General features: G+C 37.6%; 1 protein-coding gene across 3 annotated transcripts in view; it reads left to right on the top strand.

Moving 5' to 3' along the window:
- The window catches only part of MYRFL (myelin regulatory factor like), a 122,111-nt gene that overhangs the window by 23,211 nt on the left and 76,272 nt on the right, over positions 1-22,628 (top strand). For 2 of the 3 annotated variants that reach the window (XM_059186306.1, XM_059186307.1), the window contains exon 2: positions 6,893-6,983. In XM_059186306.1, coding sequence (XP_059042289.1) covers positions 6,893-6,983 — 91 coding nt within the window. Of the gene's footprint in view, positions 1-6,892; positions 6,984-14,694; positions 14,787-17,561; positions 17,659-22,628 lie in introns of those variants that run through there. The other variant, XM_059186308.1, reaches the window with a different exon arrangement.

The raw sequence follows: 22,628 nt of genomic DNA on the forward strand, positions 1-22,628 counted from the left end.
CAAATCACTGTGCTTTCTTCTACCTTCTTGCCTCCACCTCCCCTGCACTGTCTCTGAGTTTCATGGCCTTCATGACCCAGGGATATGTCCTTGCTGACTATTCTGGCCTCATGGACCTCTGTTCCTGGAGCTTTCCTGGTTCCCTTTTGCTCCTGTTGGGTCATTTAGGTGACCCTTAATGCCCCGTGTACATCTTTGTTGTCCTATCACAATGCAATGGTAAGTGTTTATGTCAGGCTTTCTGACTGGTCTATGAACTTCTTGAGCACAGATAGGAATGACAAAGGGTGGTAGTTATTGAGCTAGGAACTATACTAAATATCTTAAATGCATTATCTCATTTCATCTTCACAATAACTCTGTAAGGTTGATGCTCTTATTATACTCTATAGATAAGGGAATTGAGGCACAGAGAGCCTAGAGAATTTGCCCCAGGTTGCACAGCTGGTGGCACAAATCTAGAGCCATATTTGAACCTGGGCCTAGTTGAAGAACCAAGACCTTTAACTATTAAGTTTTCTTTGTCCTTGTGTGTCAGCACTTCGCACTCTGCCTGGTCTATAGCAGGGACCTTTTGCTTGTGTGTTGAGTAATGAGGGAAGGCTTATGTTGCCATATCCTTGACTAGTTTCTTTGCTCTAGTCTTGTTCAACTTCAGTCTAATCTCCCAAGAGCAAGCAGGATGGCCTTGTACAACTATAAACCTCATCATGTTATCCATGTGATGAAAATGTTCCAATGTCTCCATAACTTTCAAGATGAATTCCTTATCTTGATGCCTATGAACCTTTGTGATCTGGTGTCTGCTAATTTCTCTAGATAACACTTTTCACTATTCATAATTCCATTTATCCATTCAAATTCTAATACTTATTCAACAGATGAAATATTTATTGAATAATTAGGCCTAACAATTAGGCCTTGTTCTAGGATGTGTACAAAAAGAGGCAGTCTTTCCCATAGAGAAGCTTGGAGTTCAGTAGAGAGAGACAGACACACATCCCACAGTTGCTACTGTGGTTGAAACAGAAGTGCATCCAGCTCTCACTGGAGGCCACAACAGGCACTGTTTTCAGTCTCAGACACGTTCTTCACGTGGCTTTTGCCACACTAGTGGCACATTTCCACAGGAGTCCTGCTGCTGAGTTTTAAGGTTCATTTGCACATGTTCTTTTCTGTTCTTAGAATTTTTTTCTTGATAACTATCTACTCATCCTTGAAAATTCCTTCTGAAGTGTATCACCTGCAAAGAGTCCTTGCCACCACCACCCCACTCTGGCCAACCTAACAGGCCACACGGTATTTCTATCTACAACCATCCTAACGCTTAACGCCATGTCCTACTCTAGCCGATGTTCTTGTCTCTCTTCCTGGGTTGTGAACTCATCTCTTATTTTATTCCTGAACACATAGTGGATACTAAGTAAATGTTGAATGAATGAATGAAACATTTAGTAAATTAATGATTGGAAATGTCATCTTTACTCATCTAACTCTGAATTGGCTGTGGCTCTAAACACTAACATTAGATTTAAATTCCAGTCTTATTTTTCAATACAAAATAATCTTAACATATGAGAGAAAGGGTGTTTGGTTTCTTCTCTTTTCTGTCTTCTCTTCTTCTCCTCCTCCTCCTTCTTTGGAATATTGATGAACATTTCTGCTCGGATTTCTCATGAACACTGGTGTATCAGAGGGAAACTATCTTTATGTTTAAATCCAAAGGCCAGCCATTGGGGGATCCTCACTGCTGCTTTTTAAACGCTTTTAAAATCCTAGAGTTATTGTTACCGACAGATTTTTGTCATCTTGGCCGTTGTCTGAATGCTCTAGGTGGTGATGCTGTGTGACAAAAGGTGAGAGTTGATAAAAGAAGGAACAGAGGGCATCTGGGTTGAGGAAAGTGATATAGGAACAGAGCCTATCCGATGGTAACAAGAAAGGACTGGTAGGTGGTCGACGGGCAGGTGGGTGGAAGAAGCAAGAGTAATGAAAGGAAGGGCCTTGCTGTATGTTCCCTACACACACCTTTGGGGAGCATTGTTTTCCCAAAGGTATATGTATGTCTATTAGTAGGTCCTGTAGATTTGACTTGGATTTGTCTGTAGTACTCTCTGGTGGATTGATCCTCTGTGTGCTTTTTTCTTGTCTGCTCAAGGCCAACCATGTGGCAGCTGTCCTGAGCCTAGAAGGGGAGGAGAGAACTAAGATGAAGAAGGCTTTTCTGAGAGTGAAAAAGGGGGTAGTTCTCTCACACTCCCAGGAGGCCTGGCAGCTTCCCCTGTTCTGAGCAAGACGATGACAGCCAGAAAATAAAAGTGTAGAACAGGGTGGGATCAAAGCTTGAAACCAAGCCTCGCCGACAGCGGGGGTGGGGTGCCCAACAATGCCATCTCTGCACGTTTGGGTGTAGTAAATAAGTGTTTGGGACATTTATAGCAAAGTGATTATTTTTAAAAGCATGAGATTTATTTTAACAGTCGTTTAAGAGTTTCCCTGTGTGTATAAAGCCTCCTGAAAACAATTTTATCTGACACTACGGATTTATCTTGTTGAATAATTTCCTTTGAGTCTGGAAGGCACAGATGTGATTTTGGAGTCCTAGAGAAAGCTGGTTACTGCGGGGAACCTCTCTCCTTGTTCATGAAGGTGTTTGGACATGCCACTTGGGGCAGGTCCTGGGAGCTGTGGACCATCTATCTCTGCCTGCAGATGGTGGTGGGGGAGGCTGGGTGATGTAAAGCAAGTGATACATTGGTCAGGTCTTAGCATCTGTGGGCCACCTCTGATTTTTGTCTGCGGCAGTGTGTGTGTGTGTGTTTGTGCATGTGTGCTCACGCATGTGTGTGTACACATGCACACTCATGGGCATGTGTACATGTGTGTGCATGCATGTTTCTATAAAGCAGATGGAACACCAGCAGGGGCTTCAGTGGAATAATAAACAGATTATTCCCTCCATCTGCTTCTCTTAGCAATCAGCTTGACCAAAGCCCAAAGAAGAAGTAGAAGCTAGTCAGTCCTGTCAGCTGCTGGAACATGAGATGGGCAGTGATGGTGGGGAGGGGAGTGAGCACGTGCTCAGGAATCAGGGCAGCCTGCTTGGTTTCCTTGCATATCACTTACTAGCTGTGAGACCCTGGGCAGGCAAGTTAACCTGTGTAATCACTTTGCTTTCTCTAAACTGGGGATACTAGTGCTGTCATGAGGATTAATGAGTCAGGTAAAGCGCCTCTCCTTTGGCTTAGCTCAGAGTAAGAAGTCCAAACACCCTCTGCATAGGGATGGCATTCGAATTCATCTCCCTTCTGTTATCCCTTTATAGTCCTTTTCCATTAAGCAACCAGAATAAACTTTTTCATTTTTTCTTTTTGTTTATTCATTTTTTTTTTTTATTTTTTTTATTTTTTTTTTTTTTTAGGTTCCACACATGGTAAAACCATGTGGTGTTTGTCCTTCTCAGTGTGACTTATTTCACTTAGTATCATGCCCTCTGGGTCCATCCATGTTGTCACCAGTGGCACAATCCCATCCTTTTTTATGCCTGTGTAATATTCCGTTGTAGCTATATACCACATCTTCTTTATCCATTCATCTACTGATGGACACTTAGGTTGCTTCCATATCTTGGATATTGTAAATAATGCTGCAATAAACACAGGGATGCATATGTCTTTTCAAATTAATGTTTTTATATAGCTTAAGTAAATAACCAGTAGTGGAATTGCTGGATCATGTGGTATTTGCATTTTTAATTTTTTTTCACATTTTTAATTTTTTGAGGAACCTCCATACTGTTTGTCAAAGTGGCTATACAGAACAAAACTTTTAAAAATGTAAAACATATCATGTCACTTTCCAAAGGCTTCCCATGGCTCTGACCAGCCTCTCCTCCCTCCTCCCAATGCCTTAGCCACCCTGAAATTGTTTGTTTCTCAAACAGCCCCTTTTCTCTTGCCCCTACTGTTTCCCACAGCCTGGCATGGGTTGCCCTATCTCTGCATGGCTGGCTCTTTTCTGAAGAAGCTGCCCCAATCAAAAGGAGCTCTTTCTCCCTGCAGCCTCTTATACCTCTGTTTCATTTTCATGTGAAAAAAAATCCTGTTTATTTATTGTTTCTCACATGTCACCTCTGTCCTCCCCCATCCCCACTGGTGCCTCCTTCCTTCCCGTAGAATTCAGTCCCCCTGAGGGAATTTTCCTTTCCCCCGCCCCTCTCTGTTGTGTCCCCAGAACCTTGTACAGTGTTTGGCGTGTACTTGGTACAGTGCTTAATAAATATTTGTTGAATCAATGAAAGAATGGAGGGGTCTTATCCAGCTCATCTCCATCCTATCCTTTCTTCAGAGTCTTGCTCGAGACTAAACTCCACTCTGAGGTTAATTCTGACCATCACAACATTTAAGAGTATCTTCCATCCATTTCCCTCTTAGTTTATATAACTGAAAAGAGTTGGTGATCTCTCTGCTCTTTCTGTCCTCTTCTCTTTCTTCCTCCCTCTCATCTGTCTATCTCTGGCATCCATTAGTTTTTCCCATTTGGGAGGGGCTCAAGATTTTTAAAAATTTATTTTAATGAATGAGATATAAAGCCAAAAGTTAAATGTAAAATGGCTCTCCTGTAACTAGTGCCATGATCTGAATGTGAAGGTACCTTGCCCCTAGGAAGAACACAAAGCATTGGAATACTTGAGGGATATTTGTGTGAGGGGTAGAGAGTTGAAGTGTTATATATTTAGATCATGCCTGGGAAAAAACCCACAAAGTTAATAATTGGTGAATATGAGCGCAGGGCAAAAGTGAGTTCCTTTAAATTCCTGTAGCTTCTCTTTAGGTTTGAAATTATTTCAAAATAAAATGTTAAGAATTCTTTTCTCCTCAAAAAAATGTAGAAAGTGAAATTTATCAATATTTTGCTTTATAGTTTTTGGCTTTTGTGCCATGCTTGGGAAAAACCTTTATCCCAAGATCATAAAGATATTAACTCACATTTTCTTTCTATGGTTTTATTTATTTATGTTGAAATCTTGCTCTTTCTGGAGTTTTGGTGTGGAAATAGGAAAATAATCCAGATTTTTTCCCTCATTTGTCTAGCCAATTTTCCCCATTATTTTATTTAATAAACCTTTTCTCACTGGCATCAAAGGATTTGTTTAGTGTATACTAAAAGTCCTTATACATTACATGTATATGTGATATTTCTTGATATACCACAGATATATCCTACATCCTTTGATGTGTCCTTGTGTATATTTCTCAGTATTTACCTCCTCCTCCATAATTTTCTGGTGATTTTTGGCTATTTATTTTTCCAGAAGAATTTCAGAACACTTTCATTTGGATATTATTTAATTACAGATAACACACACACACCAATTCAAAAGGTATGTCATGTAATTGAAATGAAAATTGAACAACCAGGCTTCAGTAAGGATAAAAAAAAAATCAAGAAGGACCTGGGTTAATGTGTTGGAAATATTTAAACTATCACTCTAGCTCACCTTGTTATTACATGACTTCATTTTAACAACCAACTCTAAAGTCTAGTTGAGATTCTTAGGAGAAACGATTGGATTGGTCCCTGGTCAACCAGTGGATCGGGTCTCCCTGATTTGGGTGCCTGTAGAGGCTGTGTTACAAATATGGCTGCTGGAGACCATTTTCACAAGGGGAAAGTTCTCAGATAATGAATATGTGGGTTTGGCAGGTATTCTAAACAATATCTAGTAAAAGTTTTATGACATTTTAGTCTTTTAGTCTAAGATCAATGTCTTTCCATTTATTCACATCTCTTCTTATGAACCCTCAGAGAAGTTTTTTTAGCTTTTAAAAAAAAATCTTATCCCTAAATATGTATTTAGGTATTTTATACTTTTTTGTCATTTTGAATAGAATCCTCTTCGTTATATTTATTGTAATTGTTGATTGGTTATTTTTATATATAAAGAAATTTTTTTTATATTTAGTTTTGATCAGCTACTCTGTTGAATTTTCTGATCATTTCTAATTGCTGACAATTATTTCTCCTGAGTATGCTAGGTATAGGGTCATGTTATCTACAAACAAATATTGTTTTGTCCTCATTATTATATATTCCTATGTTATATACTTTTTATTCTTTTTAAATTCTAATCTTTATTATGATCAGAAAGAAACCAGTAAGTTTATTTTTATTTTTTTCAAACCAAGAAAAAGGACAAAAATATTGTGTTACATTTTGGGAAGTTTAACAAAAATGTGAAGCAAGATACTTCTCGATGAACTTAACTGGAAATAATCTGTCCAAGCAACAAACCAACTCACCAACCATCCATCCTTCCTTCCATCCAACTATCCATCCAATGAACCATCCATCCATCCATCCATCCATCCATCCACAAATGTTTATTGCTGCCTTTTTTATACCATAGATTCTTATGGTTACTGTAAGAAGGACATAGTCCCTGCTCTTAAAGACTTTAAGTGGAGAAACAAACACAAAGGCAAGCAATTATAATAGTGCATAAAACAAAGCATAGGCTGTTAGTGGAAGCACATAAAAAAGGGCACCTAAACCAGACTTAGGGAAGGTTGCTGGAGGAAAGTAGTATCTAAAGAGGGTTCCTTTTTTAAAAAATTTAAATTCAATTAATTAACATATAATGTATTATTAGTTTCAGAGGTAGAGGGCAATGATTCATCAGCCTTCTATAACACTTGGTGCTCATTACATGAAGAAGACTCTAAAGAGACTTCTAAAGAAATATTTGAATGGAAGAAAGATTATACTCTCAATAAATGTATTATACTCTTTCATTGCTTTAAAATTCTTGGGTACAGGCATGTCAATGTTTTTAGATATTAGCAATTCTGAAATCTTCATGAATCTGAACATTTTTAATTTGTCTTTGCAGCTCAGGGGCCCAGTGACACTCTGGAGAACCCAGTGCTGGATACAAGTCTGCTGGAGGAATTCTTGGGCAATGATTTTGATCTGGGGATCTTGTAAGTAATGAAAGCACTGCTTTCTATTTGATGTTTTAAAAGTTATAAAATAATTAAATGAACTAGAAATTGTTTCCTCCTATTCTATTTTCCAAAAGGACATGGATGGAGTTGGTATTGTTTCTTCTGTAAATCACTGGCAGTTTTTCTGAGTGAAGTCTGCTGTCCCTGGAATTTTCTTTATACGAAGGTCCTCCCCTTCCAATTTAGTATCTTTAATAGATACGGGGTTATTCGGGTTATCTGTCGGTACTTATCAGCTTGGGCAGTTTATGTCTTCCAGTGAGTTTATTGATTTCATCTAAGTTGTCAAATTCACTAACATAAAGTTGCTCATCATATTCTCTATTTTTCTTTTAACATCTGTAGAATCTATAGTGATAATCGTTTTGTTCTTAATATCAGTAATTTGTGTCTTTTTTTTTTTTTTAAGATTTTACTTATTTATTTGACAGAGATCACAAGTAGGCAGAGAGGCAGGCAGAGAGGGAGGAAGGGAAGCAGGCTCCCTGCTGAGCAGAGAGCCCCATGCAGGGCTTGATCCCAGAACCTTGGGATCATGACCTGAGCTGAAGGCAGAGGCTTTAACCTACTGAGCCACCCAGGCATCCCAGTAATTTGTGTCTTTTTCTTCTTGATCCCTCTGGCGAGAGGTTTATCAGTTTTCCTAACCTTTTGAAGATCCAGATTTTGATTAAATGTATATTCCTAGTTGTTTTTCTGTTTTGTGTTTTGTTGATTTCTGCTCTTATATTCTGATATTAACATAACTACTCCAGCTTTAATTTTTAATTTACGTACAGTAACATTCAATTTTTATCCTGTATATAGTTCTGCAAGTTTTGACAAGTTCATAGGCTTGTAGAACTACTACCAGGACTAGCACAAACGATAGTTTCCTCACCTGAGACACTTCCCTTATGCTTCCCCTTAGTGATCAACCCCACCTCCTAGTGACTGTTGATCAGTTCTCTGTCCCTATAGTTTTGCTTTTCTTGAATGTCACATAAATGAAATCTATGGGATAAACCATTTTTAGTCTGGTTTCTTTCACTAAGCCTAAAGTCTTTGATCAATAGTTCATTCCTTTTTATTGCTGGGAAAGACCCTGTTGAATGTTTATAATTCAGTTTGTTTATTCAGTTGCCCATTCAAGGACATTCAGAGTATTTCCAGTTTTGGGCCATTATGAATAGCTTCTATAAATATTAATGCCCAGGTTTTTAATGTGATCAAGAGTTTTAATTTCTGAGAGTAATATTTATTAATTTATTTATTCAAAATTTTTATTTAAATTCTAGTTGGTTAACATTTAGTGTGTATTGGTTTCAGGAGTAGAATTTAGTGCTTCATCACTTACATCATAAGAAGTGTTCATCATAAAGTGCCGTCCCTAATACCCATCACCCATTTAGCCCATCCCCCACCCACCTCCCTCCATCAAACTTCAGCTTGTTTTCTATCTTTTAGAAAAGTCTCTTATGGTTTGCTTCCCTCTCTCTCTTTTTTCCCCTTCCCATATGTTCATCTTCTTTGTTTCCTAAATTCCACATATGAGTGAAATCATATAGTATTTGTCTTTCTCTGACTGACTTCTTTAACTAGGATAATATACTCTAGCTCCATCCATATCATTGCAAATGGCAAGATTTCATTTTTTCATAGCTGGTTAATGTTCCATTGCATGTACACACACACACACACACACACGCACGCCACATTTTGGCTATTGTTGATCATGCTGCTATAAACATCGGCATGCATATGTCCCTTCAAATGTGTATTTCTGTATCCGTTGGGTAAATACCCCATAGTGCAATTATTGGGTAATAGGATTCTTCTACTTTTAACTTTTTGAGGAAACTCCATGCTGTTTTCCAGAGTGGCTGCTGCAGTTTGCATTCCCACCAACAGTGTAAGAAGGTTCTCTTTCCTCTGCATCCTCACCGACATGTGTTGTTTCCTGTGCTATTAATTTTAGCCATTCTGACTGGTGTGAAATGGTATCTCATTGTGGTTTTGATTTGTATTTCCCTGATGAGTGATGTTGAGCATCTTTTCATGTGTCTGTTAGCCATCTGGTGTCTTCTTTGGAAAAATGTCTATTTGTGTCTTTTGCCCATTTCTTCTTTCCTCTTCCTTCCTTCCTTCCTTCTCTCCTTCTCTCCCTTTCTTCTTTTCCTTCTTCCTTCCCCTTCATTCTTTTTAAAATACTTATTTATTTGAAAGAGAGAGAGAGAGAGAGAGAGAGAGAGAGCACATATGCATGAGTTGGGGGAGGGACAGAGGGACAGAATCTTCAAGCAGACTCCCCACTGAGTGCAGGGCTCAATTCATGATCTGAGCTGAAATCAACAGCCAGAAGCGCAACTGACTGAACCACCCAGACTCTCTTTTTCTACCCATTTTTTAACTGGATTATTTATTTTGGGGTGCTTTATTTGATAAGTTCTTCATAGATTTTGGATACCCACCCTTTATCAAATAATATGATTTGTAAATATCTTCTCTTATTCCATAGGCATCCTTTTAGTTTTGTTGATTGTTTCCTTCACTGTGCAGAAGTTTTTTATTTTTAATTTTATTTTTTTAGCTTGATGAAGACTCAGTGGTTCATTTTTGCTTTTGTTTCCCTTATTTCCTGAGATGTGTCTAGTAAGAAGTTGCTATAGCCGAGGTCAATGTTCTCTTATAGGAGTTTGATGTTTTCTTGTCTCACATTTAGGTCTTTTGTCCATTTTGAATTTATTTTTGTGTATGGTGTAACCAAGTGGTCTGGTTTCATTCTTCTGCATGTTGCTGTCCTATTTTCCCAACACCATTTGTTGAAGAGACTCTCTTTTTCCCGTTGTGTATTCTTTCTGTTTTGTTGACGATTCATTGACCATATAATTATGGGTTCATTTCTGGGTTTTTCTGTTCTGTTTAATGGATCTATGTGTCTTTTTGTGCCAGTACCATACTGTCTTGATGACTACAGCTTTATAATATAGCTGGAAATCTGGAATCATGATATCTCCAGCTTTGCTTTTCTTTTTCAGAATTGCTTTGGCTATTCAGGGTCTTTTGTGGTTCCATACAAATTTTAGGATTGTGAACATCTAGCTCTGTGAAAAATGCTGGTGTTATTTTGATAGAGTTTGCTTTAAATGTGTAGATCATTTTGGGTAGTATAGACATTGTAACAATGTTTGTTTTTCTAATCCATGAGCATGGAATATTTTTCCATTTCTTTGTGTCCTCTTCAATTTCTTTCATAAGTGGTCTATAGTTTTCAGAGTATAGATCTTTTGCTTATTTGGTTAGGTGTACTCCTAGGTATCTTACTGTTTCTGCTGAGATTGTAAATGGGATTGATTCCTTCATTTCTTTTTCTGCTGCTTTATTATTCATGTATAAAAATGCAACAGATTTCTCTCTGTTGATTTTCTATCCTACAGTTTTAGGGAATTCCTGTGTCAGTTCTAGCAACTTTTTGTTCAGGTTTTCCTGCATAGAGTATCATGTCATCTGCAAATATTGACAGTTTGACTTCTTCCTTGCCAATTTGGATGTCTTTTATTTCTTTTTGTTGTCTGATTGCTGAGGCTAAGACTTCTAATACTATGTTAAATAGTAATGATGAGAGTGGACATTCCTGTCTTCTTCCTGACCATGGAGGAAAATCTCTGTTTTTCCTCATGAGAATCTGAGGGTAATATTTGGAATGAAGTCTGATGCGTGATATTTTAAGTATAAGCTTAACTTTATAGAAATTGCCAAATTTTCTAGAGCAGCCATACCATTTTCCATTACCACTAGCAGTGTATATGACATCTGGTTTCTTCTCTTCATTGCCAGTTCTTGTTTTATCAGTTTAGAAAATTTTATTATAGCCATTCTACAACAAAAAGCCATTCTGCAGTGGTATCTCATTGTGTTTTAACTTGTGTTTTCCTAATGACTAATGATGTTGAATATCATTTTGTGTGTTTGTTTGCTATTTTTGCATTTTCTTTGGTATAATTTCTGTTCAAATTTTTTGCCCTTTGGGGCAAAATTGGGCAAGTTTAGAGAATTGTTTAATATTCTGGATATAAGAACTTTGCTAGGTATGTGATATGCGAGTATTTTCTCCCAGTCTGTAACTTAAATTTTCATTTTTAACAGCATCTTTGCCAGAACAAAAGTTTATAATTTTGATAATGTGCAACTTATCTTTTCCAACATAGTTTATGCTTTATATCTAAGAAATATAGATATTGCCTAATCTAAGCTTCCCCCAATTTTCTTCTGTTTTCTTCTAAAAGTTTTAAAGTCTTACACTTTACATTTAGGCCTATGATCCATTTTGAATTAATTTTTGTATGAAGTTTGAGGTATAGGTTGAGACTAACTTCTTTGTGTATGGATGTCCAATTATCCAGATTTATTTGTTGAATAACTTAGAAAAGTTATTAAATTAAATTAATTTTACACTGTAGTAAAAAATCAGTTGATCATATTTGTATAGATCTGTATCTAGATTCTCTACTGTTCTATTGATCTATGTGCTTGTCATTTTGCCAATACTACACTATCTTGACTATTGTACTTTTATTAGAAGTCTTGAAATCAGATAGTGTAAATGCTCCAAGTTTGTCTTTTTTCAAAACTGTTTTGGTTATTTGTTCCTTTGATTTCCCAATATTATGATTAGCTTATTGATATCTGTGCAATCGTGCTAAGATTTTAATTAGGATTGTGTTAAGTCCAGAGATCTATATGCAGAGAACTGATATCTTAGCAAAATTGAATCTTCCAGTCCATCAACATGGTATATCTCTCCATTTTTTTAGTCCTTCTTTGATATCTTTCATCAGTGTAATATAGATTGCAGCATGTAGATGTTACACAAATTTTGTTAGACATTTATCTAAATATTTCATGTTTCTCTTTGAGCTATTGCAAATAATAATTCTCCCCCCACAAATTTTAGGTTCCAATTATTTACTGCCAACATATAAAAATAGTATGATATTTATAAATTAAACTTGGGTCTTGCAATCTTAATGAAGTCCTTTATTAGTTTTAAGAGCTTTTTAAATAGATTTTTGGGGATTTTCTGTGTTTACAGTGATGTCACCTGCAAATTGAGACTGTTGTATGCCCCAAACTCTATGCATTTATTTTTTTTAAGATTTTATTTTTTTATTTGAGAAGGAGAGTGTGGTTGCACACATGCACGAGCAAGGGGAGGGTCAGAGGGGGGTGGGAGAGGGACAAGAAGACTCTGCACTGAGCATGGAGCCTGACTTTGGGCTTAACGCCATGACCCCGAGATCATGACCTGAGCCCAAATTACGAGTCAGACACCAGATCAACTGAGCCACCCAGTCACTGCTAGGCATAGTTTTCTTTGAGATTATATTGTTTGGGATTATATTGTTTTTGAGTTTGTAAATTTATAATTTTTAGTACATATGGAAAGTTTTCAGCTATTATTTCTTCACATTTATTTTTCTGTACCAGTGTCTTTCTTACCTCTTTTTAAGACTCCAGTGACACAAATGCTAGACCTTTGATACTGTGCATATTTCCCTGAGTCTTAGTTGATTTATTTTCAATCATTTTTCTCTCTGGTATTCTAACTGGATAATTTCTGTTGATCTGTCTTCAAGTTCACTGACCTTTCTCTGTCATCTCCATTTTGTTATTGAGCCTCTTTTGGTATATGTGTACATGCCCCCATGAAAGAGTGAAACCAGACCTGAATCTCAGCAATGAGGAAACCCATTTGTGGATATTTCTGGTACCTGTCTCTTGCCACTCTTTGATGACAAGAACATCCTTGTCAAATGACCACAGGATGAAGGGAAGCTCAGCATTTTGAAAGCTAGTTAAACACAAACACACACATAGCTAGTGGGTAGCCTGATGTATGAGCCCACACTCTGAGTTGGCTCCTCTGCTCTAGGCACTGTGTGGGCTGAACTCAGACACTAATTGCCCCTGTACCTTCCCTCACATTCCCTTTCACTCCATCCAAACCACTGGTGTGAATTCCTGTGGAAAGAGTGGGCAGTATGTATCCTTACCATCTCTGGCCTGAAAACAATCTGCCAGAAGTTGTCTAATCTCTCTTCCATGTAACTGCTCCTTAAGAGAAGGTATAGCTGATTGTACCAGAGTTCTGTTTAATCATCTGGATCACTTTTACAAGTCACAGAAAGAATTTTTAGCTGTTTGGTGGGGAGACATGAACAAAAGTCTCATTCGAAGAATTTGTCTTCTTATCTGGGAAGGCTGAAATCTGCCATACAGTTGTAGTTTCCATGATAATCATGGTCTTTCCTATAGGACCAGAATTATCTCCTTAGAAGCTATCACTGTGGATTTGCCCAACCAAATTCATTCTCTACCTTCGGGGTGGTTGGGTATAAGAGAGGTAGAGGAGGGAGTTAATATTGTTGATCATTTATCAAGTGTTGGGCAATGTTCTTCACAGTTTTTACACATTCATTTATATAATTACATATCTGATTTTACACATTTCATTCTCTGAACAAATTTGCCAAACAAACACAGTATCATCTATGTTTTATAAATAGGGAGGTGCAAAGATAGTAAAGTAACTTTCCACAGGTCAGTAAGTGGCACAGCTGGGATCCAAATGTGCCTGGCTCTACATATGACCTTTCCTCTCTATGCAGCTTTTAGATTAATTAGGTGGTATTTGGGAGGAATGTGAACCTCAGGGAAATACATTCAATGTATCTAAAATGATCTGACAAAGGATGTGACCCTGGGTCTAAGCCAGTTTGCAAAGATGGTCAGAGTACATGCCCATTCAAGAAAAGTCTGGTAATCAGATAATCGGACATTGCTTGATAAAAACCACTCAGGTGCATGCAATTAAGTGAGGCTGTGATAGCAGTTTGAGCAAAAATGAGCGGAAACAGTTCCAGTCCGTCCACGCCCATGGGGCTCTTCAGCTGGCTCAGTGATCGTTACATCTGTACAACCCATTCAAATATTCTAAGTGTTGACTATTTCTAAACACCTGGCTCTTTTTTTTCAGGTTAGTTGCATTCCTCCTAGCGGCCCTGAGATGTAGGTTTTCTTGCGTCAGTGCACAGCTAATCAGCAACGGGGCTAGGATTCACACCTAAGTTTATGACCAGTCTTCAGTCACTTCCCCTCTACTGTATTACCTGTGAATTGTGCTTTTAAAAAAATATCAGTGATGGCTCCTTGCTGAAACGATCTAAGAGACCACGAGGCTGCAAAATTGATGAGAGTCAGTTTGAATCTCATAGGGAGATTTTCACATCTCAAATATATTAAAAAATGGAATTGTTGGCGCTGTAAAACAGATGCCCCTAGATGCGCTATGGAAAATTGGTCCCATGAGTTGCTGTTTGGGGGGAAACCAAAAGTTCCATGGTGAGTGAATAAGCTTATGAGTAACTGACTTAAACAAAGCTAAATGAACTGTACTGCAGGACTTTTCAGAGACTTTGTTATGCTAATATACAACTGGAGAAGAGAAATGGTATACAGTTTTTCTCAAATTTATTTGGCCTTGGACCTCCTTTGGGAGGGAGGTATCCATGCATGACCATTGGGATACACCCCTCAGACTTTCTCATCTTTCTGTGTGACTCTAATCGGTGTATTGACCTAAGGGGAAGTCCTGTCAGCATGTGAAATGTTCTGAATATTGCCCTTAACCCTTTGTTTCCTTGTGTAGCAGAGTCCAGGGCAGCTGTCTGCCCAGGAGCAGCAGGCTGAAGTCCTCTGATTTCCCTAGGTTAGCCAGCCAGTTACCTACTGGGTAAACAGGTAAGCCCTGGTGGACCTACTGGGAAATGTCTAAATATGGAGAGCCATTCTTGAAGCAAGGTGGATTTAGATATTTAGCGGATAGCATAGAACCCTGGAGGTTGCAGGGGAAAAGGACAAGAAGTGTGTGTGTGTGTGTGTGTGTGTGTGTGTGTGTGTGTGTGTGTCTAGAGAAGGAAGACTCCAGAAAAGAGACTAGGAAATTTTAAAACAGTGAATTTTATTTCCCTCAAAAATGCCCAGAGGTTCACCGGCTTCCTTTCTTTACTCGAAGTGTGTGTCAGGGAGCAGCACTAGCCTGACCCGGAAGCTAGAAATGTAACATCTCAGACCTTCCCTCAGAAAAGCTGAATCAGACTCTGCATTTTAACTAAGCACCCCCACAGAATGCGCATGCACATTATAGTTTGAGAAGCCCTGCTTTTGGTCACACAAACATGCCTCCTTCCCCATCAGCTCCTATGTTCCAAACCAAATAAGTTGGTTTAGTTTGAGTAAGTATGCTCAGGGGAGGTCATGTCATACTGAGCTTTAGGATGGCCTTGGGATCCTACCTGTGGAGTAAGAGGGAACTAACCAGCTGAGGACACTGGGGTGACACTGATTCACAGGTTTGAATGGGTGACTTCACAGGAGACGGAACTTAAAGACACATTAGGTCAGTGAGGCATCCACTGCAGGTTTTATTTTATTTATTCTACTGGTTGAGCTTATTCTGGGTTTTACTTAAGACTTGGCTTATTGGGGTTGGACATCAAAATGAACTAGGAGTCAATGACCAGCTGCACGCTTTTGTTCTGTCACCAATGGAGCGGGGCTGATAAGCTCTTTACTGTGGTGTTGCGAAAGGGATGAGGTAACACGGGTAGTTCTGTGAGAAGAGCTTGTTAAAGGCTGTGTGAGTTCATTGACCAGTTTGACTCCTGGGTTCAAACTGATGCTGTAGGAGGAAGGCTGAGCAGAACCCTGGGCTGAGACATTACTGGTGACATCTTGGTTCTAAAGATATTTGTGGAAAATTACCTATAGTAATTAGTTTGATTAGGAGAGTCTGTTTAAATTACTATGTTTTTTAGAGCATTAATTCTGGTAGGAGACCATTTAATTCCAGCTTGACTAGTTGCCAGATGAATAATCTTGGTTAAGTTATGAAACCTCATGAAGCCTTAGTTCCATTGCCTATGGAATAGGAACAATAGTAGTACCTTTCCCCATGGTGGTAGTTGAGATTACATGAGATAACACATGCAAAGGGTGAGCTTGGTGCTTGGACCAGAGTCGTTTCTCCATAAAAGTTTATCTATTTCTAAAGCAACAGACAAGAATGGCTGGCTCCCGTCTTCCTCCTGTGGGAGGCTCAGGGTCCTTGCAGTTTGCCAATAAAGGACTGGAAGTGTGGGGTGGCATCTTGCTTCCTCTGTCCTGTCATGAAATTATTTTCTTGGGCTATGTTATCCACTGACAACATTTCTGCCAAGTCCCTTTCTCATCCTAACTTTCAGGCGGTGGGTACAAACCCTAACCAAGCTTGATCAAGTGTTTATTGTGTGCCTACAACATGCTCACCACTGAGACACTGTGCAGGACACACACACGTGCGCACGCACACACAGTATTAAGATATGTTCTTAATGCAGATGTTCACATGGGAGGATAAATCATATTCATGAGAAATTGGAGAAATTATTTTCAATAACAACCATTTCTACAGTTGCGTGATGGAGTAATCTGTGAACAAACCAGATGAAATCCCTGCTAATAGTTTACCAAGGGCAGTGGGTAGGAAGCACCCTGCCCTGGCAGAGCACCTAGGCATTTTTTTCTAAGTTGGTGGAGCATGGCTAGAATAAAAGCACACTGACTTTTTGTAGGTGTAAGTATTGTTTTTAAATTCCCAAAAGACAATGCATTTCCTTATTGCCTTCTGCTGGGGTGAGACGCTCCCATCCCTCGGCTCTTGGTTCTCCACTGCTGTCATGCTGCCCTAGTGGGAAGAGAAAGACAATGGCATATAGTATAAAGTCATTCAGTAAGATGAAAAAAAAAATAAACATAAGGTAAGGGAGTAGGAAGAGGGGTGGGGGAAGACTATTATTTTAGATTAGATGGTCAGGAAAACAATTTTTTAATATACGAATTTATATATGTAACATACTTAATGGCCATATGTAGTGTAACAAAGCAGTAATTTGTATTTATTAAGTACCAACTCTATACCAAGCACTGTGTTGAGTTGAGCTCACTGTGCAATAGAACTTTGGAGAAGGTACAGTTGGTGTGTGAAAGCACCGGGGGAGTCATCAAAGAAAACTCAGGATTGGACTGTTGAATTGTGAATAGTCCCTGCTGGGTATTCACACGAAGCCCATGTCTCAATACTGTTATGTCCTACATAGTGCCTAGTATAGTCGTGAGCATATGGTAGGCACTCAACGACAACTTGGTCAAGTCTGAGTGCTATCTGAAAGAAATATTGGCTGCTTTGGGCACAGCAAGCAGCTGTCATGGATATACATATATCTTAACCAGCTGGGAACAAGAGTCTATATGGCATTCCCTCTTTTGGTTGCATGGCATTCAACCCAGGAGACCATATTTATCCATTTATCCTCCCAAACACAGTAACAAGTTCTATATCTGAGAGAGAGTTTAGAAGGCAAACTATTCATTTTTTATCTGTAGCTAAGAATCTCTTGATTATTACAACTATTTCCTATGGAAGGAGAGACAGAGATGGCCACTCAAGGAGTGACCCATGGTTCTCTTACTTTCCAGGTCCATTTCATGGAAATCCCTTTGGCATAATAGACAAATTCAGAGCACGAAGACTAAAAACAGTCTAATATGCATGACTGGGATTCCTGATGTAATTGTGAGTAATGAGGAGATTACCTGTTCATAAATAGTCCCAAATAAGAGTGTCTTCCATAAAATTAATTGCCTTTATTTTTTAACAATTTGCTCAGTTTCAAAGGTAGCTATCATTAATTCTTCCTTCAAATTCCCTGAAAAGAACTGCAGAATTTCTTTCAAAACTGTAAAATGCATTGAGCATGGAATTCAATGAAATAAAGGAGTAGCTGTGGTGAGTTTTAGAACGAACAGTAAACTGCAAGGAAAGCATTAAAAATTTCAAGATCTTGGGGTGCCTGGGTGGTTCAGTCAGTTAAGCATCTGACTCTTGATTTTTGGCTCAGGTCATGATCTCAGGGTCCTGGAATCAAGCTCCTTATTGGGTTCTGTGCTTAGCAGGAAGTCTGCTTGAGGATTTCTCTCCCTCTTCCTCTGCCCCTCCCCCACTCGCACGCATGCATGCACACACACACACACACACTCTCTCTCTCTCTAAAATAAATAAGTCTTTAAAAAATTTTTCAAAATCATCACTTTGAAACCATAACACATGTTGCTGTCACTCAACTAAGGGACCTTTGATTTTCCATGCATGCATTCCTATATACAATAGGCCATGCCATATTTCTTGAGTGAGTTGATAAATTACTTGTGATTTTTAGATTTTATTATTACTGAATTCCAGTGGTACCACTAATGTAAATGTAAACAACTGCCTAGAATCTTGAATGTGGAATTGCGATATCACAGAGTCAATCACAAAATTTAATTTGTAGCTCTACAGAAGTGACATGTGCAGAATTTAAGAAGTCAAATGGTACTGTGTGTGTATGATTTATAATAAAAACCAGCAATTCTCTTCTTCTCCATGATCATCACTTTGCCTCTCCCAGAGGCAGATACTTTCCAATGCTTTTAGATATTTCTACCACTTTGTATCTAAATGCTGTTTTATATTGCTCTTCTTACTTTATATATTTTAAGAACTTAATATCATCTTCAGGGGAGATTTAACTTCTTATACCACATCTGACACCCATTTCTAGCACCAACCTCCCAATATCATAAAGTTCTATAAAAATTTTTGATTGGGCCAATATCCCGGGCTTACGTTATTATCACTATGTCTTCACATATCATTTATTATGATTATATTAATTCTTCCCACAAATTCTCTGAAGGGAACTGCAAAATATCTTTTAGCATTCAAACACCTCAGTTACTTTTCTTCTTAAAGAAATTTCTCAGATGATCTTTGTCATTATTGACTTTTTTGTTCTATCAATTTGTACTACCTATTTTGTTCTACCAATTGAGAGAAGGATGTGAAAATCTCCAATTATGATTGGACAATTATTTATTTCTCCTTTTAATTCTGTCAATTCTGATTCATGTATTTTGAAGTTCTGTTATTGGATATGTAAACAATCATAATTGCTATTTCTTTTTAATGAAAGGACTGTTATTATTTTATTATTATGGAATGAGCCTCTTTATTTTTAGTAATAATCTTTATTTTGAAGTCTATTTTACTTATTCATGGAATCACTTCTGCCTTCTCATACCTTTTTTTCCCATTTGTTTTCAACTTATCTGAATCTTAAAATTTAGAGTGTTTCTTGCAGATAACATACAGTTGGTCTTGCTTTAAAAAAAAAAAAATCCGTGCTTACAATCTCTGCCTTTTATTGGAGTTTTAGTTCATTAACACTTAATGTAATCACTGTTAATGTATTTAATTGTGCCATTTTATTATTTGTCATCTTTTTATCTTTCTTCTTTGTAACTCCTTTTTACTTTATTTTGTATTACTTGAATAATTTTAGATCCATTTTACTTATTGACCTTAGCTATACCTCTTTGCATCATTTAACTTTTCACAGTCTACTTGGAGTTAATGAATTAATACTGTATCACTTTATGTAAAATGTAGAAACCTTCAACTATGTAATTTTATTTTATCCCCCACTGCCTTCCTCTGGGCTGTAGTTGTCATAAGTATTACTCCTTCATATATTATAAGTGCTACAAGATAACGCCACAATTTTTGCTTTGAACAGTCCTGTGTAATTTAAATAAATTAAGAAAAATAATGAAGTTGCATCAGATACATACAATTCTTTACTCTTTACATTTCTTCCTAAAGTTTCAAGTTCCATCTGATATAATTTCCTCTAGCCTAAATAATGTCTTTAACATTTCTTATTATACATGTCTGTTTATGGTTTCACTTAAAATTTTTTTTAATCTGATAGTATCTTTATTTTGCTTTTATTCTTGGAAGATATATTCATCAGATATGAAATTCTAGATTGTCAGCTTTGATTTTCACTAGCACTTTAAAGATATTGTTGCACTGTCTTCTTACTTCTGGAGATTTTGATAAGTCATTTGTCATGTGAACCACTATCACCCTACATATAATATGTTGTTTTTCTTTGGGTACTGTTGAAAATTTCTCTCTTTCTCTCTCTCTCTCTCTTTTTTTTTTTTTTTTAACTGATTTGACTCTGATGACCTAGGTATGGTTTGCTCTATATTTATCTTAGGATTTGCTGAGTTCTAGAACCTATAAATTTGTCTTTTACTAAATTTGGGAAGGTTTTGTCATTATATCTTTAATTATTTTTCTGTTATATCCTCTCATGGTTCACAAATCTCTCTTTCTCTCCCTCTTTCAAGATTCATTTTTTCTTCTCTATTCTTTAGACTGGATTATACCTACTGATTTGTCTTCAAGTTCTTCTGTTACGCCACTGAGTGATTTTTAAATTTTCTGTTTTTATTTTCATTTCTAGTTTCATTCAGTTCTAGAATTTCCATTTAGTTCTTTTTTAGTTTCTATTTTTTGCTGAGATTTTGTATTTTTTATTCTTTACAAACACATTGTCCTCTACTTTATTAGGCTTAGTTACAACAGCTATTTTTATAATAGCTGCTGCTAAAATATGGATTTATCTACTAATCCAATATCTGGATCTACTAATCCAATATCTGGATCATTTCTGGGTTGGTGTCCACTAACTGTTCTTTTCCTCAAGGCTAGGCTACATTTTCCTGCTTCTCCATTTGTTGAGTAATCTTAACTGTATTGTAGACATTTTGAATATCTGGATTTTTTTTTTTTAAATTTCCTCTGTAAAGTATATATATACTTCTGTTTTACCAGGCAGTTACTTTCCTTAAATTCAGATGATAAACTCTGTCTCTTGGGAAGTAACTTAAATTTTAGTTCAGTTTTGTTTGTTTTTCATTTTGCCCTTTTGATTTTTTTTTTTTTTTTTTGGTGGTTGGACTATGTACAGTCAGCCCAATACATTGATGGCTCAGGAGTCAGACAGACTCCTGGCCAGAGTTTTTACACAGATTCTATAGGGTTCCCCTCTCTGCATCTCTTTTCCCAAGATTCCCCTCTCACTTTAAGAGGCTGTTTGTCCCAAACTCTGTTCTCTGGTTCTTTAGATCAGAAAATTAGTGTGTTTCTATTGGAGTTTTAGCTGGTCTGTGGTTCTGCCTTCAACTGGCCCTGAGGCTAAAAGCTATAAACACGTAACTCTCCTTAGCTATTACCTTCAGCTAAGTTTCAGTGTCCCCCCCCCCCCCAGAATCCTCTTGCTATTGTCCACCTTCCAGTATTTTTAGGCAGATGTTTTTTTAAATTTTCCAGAGTTCATAGTATGAAAAGGTCAAACTGGTAGGAGCTTACTAGTGATATCAGAAGCAGAAGAGCTCTTTGTGGATTTGTTTTTGTTTTTGCCTTTGTTTTATTTGCATCCCTTCTATATCTAGCTGCTTGTTCTTTGTCTTTAACCTTAAAGGTTTCTGGAAATGTCTGATCCTTCATCTTTTGTTCCTGTTTAAGATATTCTGCGTGCAAGCCATTATTCTCAAAGGCTGTAGAGTGAGTAAGCCGGGATTGGCCATTTTGAGCAGTAACTTCAAAATCTTATTTTTTCCTTTGAGGACATTCAATTTTTCTGGGGAACGATCTTCCAATTTCTTACTGCAGGAAATCCGCTTAGATGCCTGCAAAGTTAAGTTGAGGAAGGGTCTCAGGGTTCAGCATTTAGACTTTCATTGAATCCTTCCATTTTTAGCTCAGTAGCTTTACAGTCACCCTGGAATCTGTTTCTCCAAGGAGTAAACTCTTTCAACTTCCCTTGGGCTGAGGAAGGTAGTTGTTGAGCTGTACAGGTTGGGGAAGCTAATCTAAGGGTCCAACTGTTCCTTAAGCAAACTTTCAACTTTTTGTTTTCAACTCCATCTTCCTCCTGAATTCAGAGATTTCTAGTGACTCCAATGTCTTGGGCTTTTCTGGAGTTATTTTAAAATTGGATAATCTCTTGGAGTGCCTGGGTGGCTCAGTGAGTTAAAGCCTCTGCTTTCAGCCCGGGTCATGATCCCAGGGTCCTGGGATTGAGCCCTGCATCTGTAGGGAGCCTGCTTCCTCCTCTCTCTGCCTGCCTCTCTGCCTACTTGTGATCTTTGTCTGTTGAATGAATAAATGAAATCTTTAAAAAAATAAAAAATAATAAAATTGGATAATCTCTTGTTGACTGTGTCCCTTCTGCCATCTCCAGGCAGTCTTGGTTTTGCTTTTTCTGTTCTGTTAATTCAGTTACCATCTATCCTACTTCTGTCTGCGACAGTGTTATTAAAATACAGTCTGTTGTGCTCTCTGCTCTATGTCCTTTTGAGTTTACTCCTCTTTATTCCTTTAGTTTCATTTTTGGTGTTGTTTTTGTAGGAAGGTGGCATTGCTGGAGGAAGGTTTTCTCTTCCTTTATTCAGAAAGAGTGAATAAATTATAAAGGATCAGTTTGAGGAGAAAACCTTACTTTTCTAGTAAACAAATAAAAATAGACTTTTCATTGTATGAGGTTAAAATCTTAAATCAACCAAGAAAAACATGATAGCTTACTCTCTAGCAGGAGAATCAAGTGGACAGTGGTGGTACTTATGAATGCCTTATTCTACATGGAGTTTCTG

Source organism: Mustela lutreola, chromosome 8 (assembly GCF_030435805.1).
Source record: "Mustela lutreola isolate mMusLut2 chromosome 8, mMusLut2.pri, whole genome shotgun sequence".
In the NCBI taxonomy this organism is placed as follows: domain Eukaryota; kingdom Metazoa; phylum Chordata; class Mammalia; order Carnivora; family Mustelidae; genus Mustela; species Mustela lutreola.